General features: G+C 43.1%; 1 protein-coding gene across 5 annotated transcripts in view; it reads left to right on the plus strand.

Moving 5' to 3' along the window:
* The window catches only part of APTX (aprataxin), an 88,018-nt gene that overhangs the window by 58,586 nt on the left and 17,334 nt on the right, over window positions 1-12,098 (plus strand). For all 5 annotated transcript variants that reach the window (XM_089670580.1, XM_089670582.1, XM_089670581.1 and 2 more), the window contains one exon: window positions 11,659-11,793. In XM_089670580.1, the coding sequence (XP_089526706.1) occupies window positions 11,664-11,793 (130 nt within the window). In that variant the 5' untranslated portion in view covers window positions 11,659-11,663. The remainder of the gene's footprint in view (window positions 1-11,658; window positions 11,794-12,098) is intronic.

Consider the following 12,098-nt stretch of genomic DNA (forward strand, 5'->3'; position numbering starts at 1 on the left):
GACTGACATTTGGCAACTCAAGCTTTCAGCTCCCTCCACAGATTTTCAATCGGATTAAGGTCTGGACACTGGCTAGGCCACTCCAGGACCTTAATGTGCTTCTTCTTGAGCCACTCCTTTGTTGCCTCGGCCGTGTTTTTTGGGTCATTGTCATGCTGGAACACCCATCCACGATTCATTTTCAATGCCCTACCTGATGGAAGAATGTTCTCACCCAAGATTTGACGGTACATTGCCCTGTCCATCGTCCCTTTGATGCGGTGCAGTTGTCCTGTCCCCTTAGCAGAAAAACACCCCCAAAGCAGAATGTTTCCACCACCATGTTTCACAGTTGGGATGGTGTTCTTGGGGTCATAGGCAGCATTCCTTCTCCTCCAAGCACAGCGAGTTGATGCCAAAGAGCTCGATTTTGGTCTCATCTGACCACAACACTTTCAACTAGTCCTCCTCTTTACCATTCAGATGTTCAGTGGCAAACTTCAGATGGGCCTGGACATGTGCTTTCTTGAGCAGAGGGACCTTGCGGGCACTGCAGGATTTCAATCCTTGTCAGCGTAGTGTGTTACCAATTGTTTTCTTGGTGACTGTGGTCCCAGCTGCCTGGAGATCATTGACAAGATCCTCACGTGTAGTTCTGGGATGATTCTTCACTGTTCTCATGATCATTGACACTCCACGAGGTGAGATCTTGCATGGTGCACAAGACCTAGGGAGACTGACAGTTGATTTGTGTTTCTTCCATTTGGGAATGATTGCATCAACTGTTGTCACCTTCTCACCAAGTTGCTTGGCGATAGTTTGGTAGCCCAGTCCAGCCTTGTGTAGGTCTACAATCTTGTCCCTGACATCCTTGGACAGCTCTTTGGTCTTTGCCATGTTGGAGAGTTTGGAATCTGATTGTTTGATTGCTCCTGTGGACAGGTGTCTTTTATAAAGGTAACAAAATGAGGTTAGCAGCACTCCCTTTAAGAGACTGCTTCTAATCTCAGCTTGTTACCTGTATGAAAGACACCTGGTAGCCAGAAATCCTGCTGAATGATAGGGGATCAAAAACCTATTTCCCTCATGAACATGCAAATCAGAGCATCATTTGTTAGACATGCATTTCTTTTTGAATTTTTTGCTGCTATTCTGTCTCACAGTGTTACAATACATCTACCATTAATTTTTTAGACTGATCATTTCTTTGTGAGTGGGAAAACATTCAGAATCAGTAGATTCTGTATATCATCAACGCTGATTACACGTTACTGATGTTTACATCTCCCCCTGAAGGAGTCCTCCATGTAGTGCAAGTGAAGAACGACCTCTGCCTTCAGTCATTTTGTGCTTGCATCACCACTGCATCAATAGTGTGTAGTCAGCAATGTACAACCCCAATTCCAAAAAAGTTGGGACACTGTGTAAAATCTATATAAAAAATTTAATGATTTGAAAATCTCATAAAACTATATTTAATTCACAATAGAAAACATCAAATCAAATGTTTAAACTAAGAAAAAAGGGTCATTTTGAAATTGTTGGCAGTAACACATCGCAAAAAAGTTGGGAAAGGGCCATGTTTACCATGGTGTGGCATTCCCCTTTTAACAACACTGTAAACATCTGGGAACTGTGGAGACCTGTTGCTGGAGATTTGGGAGAGGAATGAAGTTAAAGAATACAAACTCAACGGCTGTCTTATGCATAAACAGAAATATTACAGTAAAAGGTAACGGGCAAAGTGGTCGTAAACAAAGCATAGCTGTAATAAGTGACGTTATGAATGGCATGTCAAAAAAACATAAATCGGCCATACTGTGCCATTAAATCAGCGTCAAAAACAAGGAGAGGGCTACATGGCTGTAGCCTATTATCCAACAATAATAAAGGGTTATGATGTTGAAAGTACACAAACATATCCAGTGTACAGAACACTTTGTGGTTTATAAAACATCCCTGCGGTAGAGTTTGTTTAGCCGCCAGTAATACATATGTAGCTAACTTGAATTGGTGTTTTGATAGACCCAGGGTTTTAAGTGTAGAACATACCATGGGTCTTTTGGGAAGGGGTAGGTCAATAATGAATGGAGGAGTTTGTGGACCTTAAACCAGAACCGAGAGAGCATAGGGCATGTCCACCATATGTGTAGAACATCTCCCGGAGTATTGCAACCTCGGAAACAGGTACTGGGATCGGAAGGGTGGAGGTGCGCTAGAGGAGATGGGACCAAGTAGCACCTTATAACGGGTTTAAAGGCCAATTCCATGGTAAGAATATTAATAGAACATGAGGTCAGTGTTGTCCATATCTGTGACAAGCAGCCCTGAAATTTGGTGCTTTTGAGGTCCATGGAAACTAAAGTGTGATTATTGGGGTTTTGTAGGTTAGTCAATTGTGAGTAAAGTATAGAACTAAGTTTAGAGGAGAGGGGCGTCTTGATAGCAGCTGTGTTCAAATAGGGACAATTCGGTTGTTGGGTCTTTGTTGGCAAGGACCAAAGTCATCCAATATTTAATTTATAAAAATCAAAAAAATGTTTGGTGGGGCTTGCTATTTGTCCATTATTTCTTCCCAGGTGTAAACCAAACGGCCCGTGAGAAATTAATGGACAAACTGAAGATTGTAAGAAACCCACCAAAGGAAGGCATTAGAGGACTCAAGGCCAGGTGGAAACAGAGGGTTGTACACGAGGGGAAGGAGTGGTAAACGAGAGAAGATTAGGCCGCAGGTGTATTTTCTGAAATCCCATATGCGCAACGAATGGGCCATTAGGGACTGATGGTTGTGGGCCAGGATCTTGGGGGGACCCATAAAAGCAAAGTGGTGGAAACCGGATGTCAGTAGCGTCCTTCCAAAGTAACCCACGTGGAGGCTTGTTGTGCTGCATATAAAGAGGTCAATGGTGCGATTTGTGCCGCCATATAATATTTAGGGAAGTTGGGAACCCCTAAACCCCCCCCCCCCCCTGTTTTCGGTGTGTGAGCATGGTGTATTTGGTAACCCGAGATCTTCTGTTAGCCCAAATAAAGCTTAAGACATAATTTTGGAATTAATTCACGGCATAAGAAGGAACTGGGATGGGAAAGGTGCGGAATAGGTATAGAAGCTTGGGGAGGATAGTCATCTTCACTGTGGTTATTCTACCCATCCACGAGAGGGGCTGATGAGACCAGGACGTAAGCAGGGTTTTAAGAGAACAGAATATATAGGTGTAATTGGCCTCGTAGAGGGTGTAGTAGGAATTCGTAAGGTTAATCCCAAGATATTCCAAATGTGTGGTATGCCAGGCGCCACACTCTGCCTCAGGGAGAGAAACGCTGAGGGCTGATGATTTATCTTCATTTACTACTAAGCCAGCGGTATTAGAGAAACGGGTGAGGGTAGTGAAAAGAGTGGGTAGTGTGGTGTGTGGCTGAGTCAGGGTCAGGAGCAAGTTGTCCACGAATGTGCTGACTTTAAAGGCCTGTTGGGCGATCGTAACCCCTGTGATGTCCGGATTAGTTCTAATAAGATGTTGTAAGGACTCCAAGGCCAAAATAAAAAGGATCGGAGAGAGGGGGCACCCCTGGCGTGTGCCCCTATGAATAGAGAAGGGGGAGGATTGTCTGTAGAGGTATTGAACTGTCACGGAGGGTCCACTATAGAGGGTCCTCAATCAGGATGTGAAGGTAGGCAGGAATCCCCTTTTATCCAAAACATAGTACATATACTCCCAGGAAAGCAAATTGAATTCCTTATGAATATCTAGGCCTAGAATCATTCCAGATAGTTTATGATGTTGCAGCAAATGGAAAAGATGAATAACATTATGGGTATTATCAGAGGCCTTGCCGAAAGGGGACAAAGCCCCCTTGGTCCTTATGGGTGAGGTGATGTAGAAAGGAGTTAATTCCGGTAGCAAGAATTTCAGCAAGAATTTTGATATCAACGTTTAACAGTGAAATGGGTTGAAAATTGTAAGGGTCCTGAGAGTCCTTTCAAGGTTTCGGGATAATCACTATTTGGGCTGCTGTGGATGACGGATGTAAGTCCGAATGGGAGCGTAAGTGGTTGAAAAATATTGCCAAATGGGGGGCGAGGGTTTCAGATAATTTTTTTTTTATGGGTCTGGGAGTTTTTTTCATCTTGAGTGTTTTGATTGCTGCGAGGACCTCTGAAACAGTAATATTAGCTTTCAATTAATCTGACATGTATTGAGATAAGGTGGGGAGGTGAATGTCCCGGAAAAAGTCATTTGCCAAGTCTTTTTGAAAAGTTTGTGGGGGCTGATGTAATGTGGACAGAACTGAAGAAAAAGTTTCCATGATTTTGGAAGGGTTGGCTGTAATGACTTTGTTGGGTAGGCGTAATCTGATTGGTTTAGTATTTTGAGTGTGGGCTTTAAGAAGACTGGCCAGCATCAGGCCCGATTTGTTGGCGCAGGCATAGTATTTATGTTGTGACCATCTGAGTTTTTTTTCTGCCTTGTCATTAAGGAGAAGATTTAGTTCCACCTTAGTAGCTTCTAATTGTTTGCGCAGAGGGGCTGATCGGGACTCCTTAAATTGAGTTTCCAGTTGTGCTAAGCAAGAGGACAAGTTGTCACTTGGGAGTCTCTCCTTCTTCCTGCGGGAAGCAAGTTGTAGAAGTTTCCCTCTAAGTGTGATTTTGTAGGCTTACCACAAGATTGTGGGAATCGAAGGCCGAGGCAGTGTTATCTGTGAAGTAAGTAGAGATAGAGTTCTGTATGATTCCCACCCTCTCGTTGAAAGAAAGCAGGGAGTCAATAGGATGCCAGGAGTAATGTTGAGGGATTGAAGCCAATGACTTGCAGGTGAGTAAAAGTGGCGAGTGATTAGACCACGGAGTGGACAGGATCTTAACATTAAGGACATCCAGGATAAGGGTTTGAGGGATAAAAAAGTGGTCTATTTGTGTATGGCAGTTGTGGGGCTTTGAATAATAGGTGAAATCGTGCTAGGGTTGAATTCTCTCCAGGCGTCCACTAAGGCGTATTCAAGCAAAAGGTCTACAAATCGCTTCATTTGTGAGTTAGCTGCGCTAGTAGCCTGAGAGGGGCCAGCTGGGGGGATCGGTCTAGTTACCTGTTCAATATCAAGTTACTTTCCCCCATCATGAGTAGGGTGCCCTTCTTGTGCGAGGAAATTACCCACAATAAATGGCAGAAGAAATGGGCCTGATGAGCGTTAGGGGCCGCGATTTTAAGGGAGCATATCAAAAGAGTGCTTTTATGAAACTCCACTAAGATGCCTCTCTGTTTCTCCTCAAAGGCCGCCTGAAACACCTGGGGATAGTTTTTGTGAAAATATTTAGGGACAGAAGATGTGGAAAATGTTTTTTGCAACCCAATAACATGGGCTAGAAGTGAAGCATAGTAAGTAAAGGCACACTTGCGTTTCCCAAATTTGGAGGTAGCCATCATGGTGGGTGGAGCGTGAAGTAGCTAGAGGACTCGGTTTAGGTCCAACTTGATTCAAATAGGGCGTTGCAGGCCCTTCGACATCCTGGGGGAAAAAAAAAAAGAGAGGGCAGGTACAGGAAAGAAAATAGTAGAGGGCTCCACCGCTGGGGTGTCAAAGAAGAAGTTGCCTAAGCAATCGATGGCGGTGGTAGAACATAGCTGGGGATCGCCAGAACCTACCGGGCGCACGTTGCAGTATATAATCAGAGAACATGTTAGAAAGAGTCATCTAACTCTTGACATTAGGAAAAAGAAGAGGGAGGGAGGGGGGGATGGGGGTGAAAAGTGCATATAGATAACAAACGCACTTATATGTATGCGCCCAAGCAAATACATAGATATAGAGAGAGAGAAAATATGAGGTATCGCTGTCCATCTCGGTAGGACCAGAAGGTGCCACAATTGATTGGGTTCAGTACCCCTGGTCCAGTGCAATCTAGTGATTGAAAATTTTAATTGGTAGAACAATAAGGTCCTGCTGCCCAGTTCTCACTGGGCAGAGCTGGTGGAGGACTGTAAAACCTTAGTAGGTCCCCGAGTATGACAGTGAGGCCTCAAAAATAAGCAAAAACACAATAACGGGAATAACTTGCGCAAAGGCTAAAAATGTTCAAGTCCTTGGGACCCTCTGGGAACACCCTACTGATGGGTGCATAAGATCCGAAGTTGGTGAATCCGTCAAAAACTTAGGAAACAAGAAGGTGTGATGGAGATTCAGTCTTCTTCTGGGACTTCTGGTCAGGAGGTCAATTTATTTTGCCTAGAAGCAGGGTGTCGTCTTCGAGGGAGAGGCTCTCAAAGAGGAGTGAGGCAAGAAGTTTTGTGGGGAGATGCTTGAGAGGCCTGTGCATCAGTGGAGGGCAGAAGCATGAGCTTCAGCTTAATAAGTACTTCCTGAGCTTCGTCTGGCATAGTGAAGGCATAAGAGTGGCCTTGGAAGGAAAAGGTTAGTTTGAATGGAAAATTCCAGCGGTATTTGATGCATTGGTTTTGCAGCACCTGGACAAAAGGCTTCAATTCTCTGTGTCTTGAGAGTGTCTGAGGGGCCAAATCAGAAAATATTTGGTATTTATGGGATTGGAAGGTTAGGTCCCTCTTCGACCAAGCCACTTGCATAACGGCCTTTTTGGTTTTATAAAAAGTGGGTTTGACTATGATGTCGTGAGGGGGGTCCTTCAGGTCTTTTCAGGCCCAGGGCCCTGTGAATTCTGTTGAATTCCAGTCTTTCAACTGGGGTGCCTGGGATGAGCTCCTGTAGTAACGCGGTAACTGGAGGTTAAGTCCTCTATGGATTCCGGGAGGCCTCTGATTCTGAAGTTGCCTCTCCTGCTGCGGTTCTCCCAAGTCTTAAAGTTTCTGAAGGGCAGAAGCAAGATCTAACTTGATGGTGTTAATGTCTTGTTCATGGTTATCAATCACCAGGATAGCATCGTCCATTTTGTGTTCATCGATCATCGATACAGGAGCCTATGTCCCTTATTTTGCGAGTGATCTTAGTGGTGAGTTGTTCTGTGGCGGTGTTCAATTCTGTTTGAAGGAGGAATTTTAAATTTTTTGTGAAGCGCTGAGTCTCGTACTGGGATCTGCAATTTGTACCGCTGAAAGACTATCATTGGAGGAGTCATCCTGTTGAGATCAATGCTCTTGAGATGAAAAGGAATATTCTGGTGAAGGTTGTGGAGAGGCCATTTTAGTTTGGGTACTTTTAGCAGAAGTGGCTGAGCACTTGGTGGAGGTCGCCGTGGATTTGGTTGATTTGGTTGGAGTGGTTATGGAGTTTTTTCCCCATGTTTCCGTTGGGAGCGCGGGTACCTCGGTGATTTAGAAATTCTGTAGTAAACTAGGAATTCCAAAAAAGACAGTGGCTGAAAAGCAGGGTTTGAGAGTAGATGGTAGCAAGCTGAGGTTGTGGCAGGATCGTGGGGGGTTACAGGTGAAAGGGAAGACTAGGCTCCGCTAGCCTGCAGCATGTAGGTGCCCAAATGGTGGCAGGGGCATCAGTGTTGTCCCATCTGTGCTGGGTATCTGGATCAGAAGGGAACCACAGCAAAATTCAGATCTCTTCTCTTCTATAGTTCGGGCAGGTCCCTTCCCAGGAATGCTGGCCTCCCGTCTGCCACAGGGGTCTCCCTCGTGGCTTATGGAGCTCCAGAGGTCTGAGGAGCAGGAGCCTGGCGCTAGAAGGCAGCTAAAGAGGCCGAGGCTTGGTCCCGCCGTGTCGGATGGGCCACCAACGGCAGGCTACAGGTGGGATTCCAGTCCTGAGGAGCGGAGGTAGGTCGCGTGGTCCCACAGTATTTTACAGGCTGGGGGAGCTCACGCGAGCTACGGGATAATGGCTTCTGCCACCTTCCCCCACTCTTGGAGCAGCACCACTGATTATCGGGGCCGGTTAGTCGGCAATCCGCTCCTATGAAGTGATCCAGCCAGGTCTGGGGGGACACCAGGGAAACGGAGAGAGGTGTCAGGCTCATCTCTGGTGGGGCTGAGCAATTGATGTGCACCTGGGTGGCGAGGAGCCGGTACAGAATACGACCATCTTCAGCTGCTGCTCGACCTGTATTTTTCATTTCAAATATTTCCAATTGGTGAAAGGTGTGGACTGCAGACAGGCCATTTAAGCACCCGGACTCCTACTATGAAGCTATGCTGTTGTCATAGATACAGTATGTGGTTTAGCATTGGCCTGCTGAAATATGCAAGGTCTCCCCTGAAAAAGATGTCATCTGGATGGGAGCATATGCTGCTCTAAAACCTGGATATACCTTTTAGTATCAATGGTTCATTTCCAGATGTGCATGCTGCCCATTCTATACACACTAATGTACCCCGATACCATCAGAGATGCAGGATTTTGAACTGAGTGCTAAAAACAAGCTGAAAGGTCCCTCTCCTCTTTAGTCCAGAGAATGCAGCACCCATGGTTGCCAAAAAAATGTCAGATGTCAATTTGTTTAACCACAGAACAGTTTTCCACTTTGCAACAGACCATTTTAAATGCACTTTGGCCCAGAGAAGATGGTGGCATTTCTGGATAATGTTTGGATATAGCTTCTTCTTTGCATGACTGAGCATTACCTTGCATTTTTGGATGGCACAGAGAACTGTGTTCACACAGAGTGATTTTTGGAAGTATTCCTGAGCCCAGTGATGTCCATCATAGAATCATGCCTGTCATTAATGCAGTGCTGTCTGAGGGCACGAAGATCGTGGACATCCGATACTGTGTTTCGGTCTTGTCCTTTGCCCACAGAGATTTCTCCAGATTTTTGGAATCTTTTGATAATATAATGTACTGTAGATAATGATATATTTAAAGTCTAGATGCAGTTTTTCGCAGATTGGTGAACCTCTGCCCATGTTTACTTCTGAGACAATCTGACTCTATGATGCTCTTTTTATACCCAATCGTGTTACTGATCAATTAACCTAATTAGTTGCAAAATAATTCTTCCCACCCTTCCTTGTTAGTACCACTTACTTTGCCATCTTTTTTTGCCTTGTCCCAACTGTTGCTGCCATCAATATCAAAATGATCTTCTTTTTTTTCTTTAAAATTGTACATTTTCTCAGTTTAAACATTTTGATATGTTTTCTATTGTGAATAAAATTTGTGTTTTGAGATTTGCAAATCATTTCTTTCTGTTTTTATATAGATTTTACAGTGTCCCTGCATTTTGAAATTGGGGTTGTACAATTCTACTCTACACTACAGTTGCCTTATACACAGAATCTTACTGCCAGTAAAACAAAATGGGCATGTGTATTAGGCCTAAAGGGCATGCAGTTACAAACAGTTTTTGGCACATCTTGCAGTGCATTGGCCATTTCTTTTTAATAGTCATTTGAAACCTGATATTGTGCTAGCATTCTGCATGCAATGCATGGGTTAAAAAATACATTTGTTGCCTTACTATGTGTTGAAGGACTTGTTCATATGTTTACTTTGTTTTTTGTTTTTTTTTGTGCATATAGATGTGCACTGTGACTGCACAACTGTGAATGCTGCTTCAGCCTGAGTTCACACTCGATCCGACTTTGAAAACCTGCGACTTCACTTGAAGTTGCAGATTAGTGCGACTTGGAAGACATCTTTGCAACTTCAAGTGTATATGCAAGTAGCACCTGAAATCACAAAAAAATAGTTCAAGAACTACTTTCAAATTTGGTTCCATTGCCAACAATAGGGTGCAACTTGTCATGCGATTTGAAACTGTCGAATCGTATGACAAGTCGCATCGGTATGAACCAGGACTAAGGGGTAGTTTGTTAAAATGATCCTTGAAAGAAAACTGCATATCAGGGATGTTGGATTCCTATCGCCCGATGCCCGGGACATGTAGTTCCAGGCGTTGGGCAGGAAGTTCTTTTAGCCCTGCTGTGGGCAAGCAGTGGGCTCACCTGTCAAGTGGAAGCATTCGGCAGCACTTCTGCCGCCGATTGCTTGCACACACTGCTAGCCTCTGTGTCCCCTATGTAAATTTTTTTTTTAATTGTAAAAAAATGAAAGTTACACCCAAGCACATACCATTCCCCCCCCCCCCCCCCCCAAAAAAAAAAATATTGAGGCCCCCAGCTCCGCATATGCGCATGAAACCGTCGATTGCGATACACATGTCACATATTACTGCGCACGTCAGAATGAGAGCAATAATTCTAGCACTAGACCACCTCCTTTTCACTAAACTGGTGACCTATAAGGAGCTTTAAAAGTGTCTACCTATAGACAATATAGGGTACTGAATTTCTTCGCCATTTCAGGAATGTGCACAAATTTAAGGTTTGACAAGTTGGATATCTATTTACTCGATACAACCTCATCTTTTAAATTTTTACCAAAAAATAGGGTAAATTAACTTAATTGTATAATTTACTAAAATAAAATCCTGCGACATAAAAAATTGGAACTGCCACTATTTTATTCTCTAGGGTCTCTGCTTTCAGAAAATATATATAATGTTTGGGGGTTTTTTGTAATCTTCAGGCCTAAATTTTTTTTTTTAAACGAGTGCAAAAAACACAAAAATGGCTCTGGCAGCGAAAGGGATAAAGTATAAGCCCTGACCCACTCTTTCCTGAGGAGCAGCCAATCGTTGTTCATCCCAGGCAGGGAGGGGAGGAGGAGTTAAACAGCGCAATGTTAAAAATATTACATGTTTAAGTCGCCATAAAGCCTTTTTTTTTTTTTAGAAGCCCCAGATTTAAATACAGTTTTGGTTAAAAAAAAATAAAAAATGTATCTGGACAAGTAGATTGTCATGAGGGACATGTAGATTGGGGACCCAATTTAGTCCCTGGACAAGTAATTTTCAACAATTTCAACACCCCTGCATATTAAAAGTGCCAGTGTTGACCTTCTGGCTGTCATGCTGATCATCTGACTTGACTGTTTTCTGAATCCACAACTATGAAGTTAGTGAAGGTAAAACTCTTCTTTGTTTTGAGCTGTGGACAAAGTAAGGAAAGCTTAGAACCCCTATTTGTTTTTTTTTGTGAGGAAGATGCAAAATTTTGAGTTGTCACCAGAACAGGAATTGAGGGCAAATCTTTCAATGGGGATGCTTTTGAATAGGATCCTTAAGAAGGGGTTTCCCTCATTTTTAAGTGGTTTCTTCACACTTCCTGTTGTGTTTTGCAAGACAAGAAGGGAAGGGAAATCTCCAAATAGGACACAGATGGCTAAGAAAGCCTTGTGTTTTGGGAAGGATTCACAGAATACAACATTGGGAATTTATCTAAACTGGAGCAGACATAATCTGGAGCATAATAACCAATAAGAGCCTGTCTTCAACTTAAGTTTTGAAAATGAAAGGTAGAATCTGACTGGTTCCCATACAGAGATGCTCCAGTTTTGAGCCGCAGCTCTGCTAGTTTTAGCATCGGATTTATAGGGAGAACTATACTATCTGTTATTTCTGAAACTGTAAATAATAAATGCTAGTGATCCTGGAGGGTCATAAAAGTTAATTATTTATTATACCATTCATTTTATGAAAAACTAAGGTGATGTTAGGGGTGGAACTGGAATGTTACTATTAGACCCCTTGGGAGATCTAAAAATCTACTCCGTTCAACAGCATCCTTCTATAATGGAAATAATTGTCAAAACATTACTCTCAGAAATGTTTTAAATGCTTACATATATATACATTTTGATTATTTTTGTTCTTTATAATTTTATTACAATGCTCATTATTAGAATTTTTTTTTACAGTGAAAATGTTGGAATGCTGGCTAGTGGGCATGGAAAAGACCTGTAGCAGAATCAAACTACCACATACAGTGCCAGTGGTTATTGGACGAGGACCAGAGACACAGATTGTGGACAAAAAATGTTCCAGACAGCAAGGTAACATTCTAACATTTTCAGAATAGTATGGAGCTAAGATATAGAGCAGGTTAAGCAGGTCATACACATATAGTTTTGTTCTCTTCAGGCTGCAAAATCTTTTATTTTTTTTTCAGCAAATCCGCTACACAGCATGGATGGACAAATCTCCCACTGTTCTCAAAATACCCTAGCAGTTTCTGCATCTGATTGGATGCATTTTTTTTTTTTTTGTCTGTCACCAATCTTCCACTCAGCTCCTTTGATTTTTCGATCAAGAGATTCAAGGTGGGAGAGGGCCAGTAGCAAATTTAGGCTGATTTATT

Source organism: Staurois parvus, unplaced genomic scaffold (assembly GCF_062004578.1).
Source record: "Staurois parvus isolate SC_StPar_1 unplaced genomic scaffold, SC_StPar_1.0 ptg000091l, whole genome shotgun sequence".
NCBI classification, from domain to species: Eukaryota; Metazoa; Chordata; class Amphibia; order Anura; family Ranidae; genus Staurois; species Staurois parvus.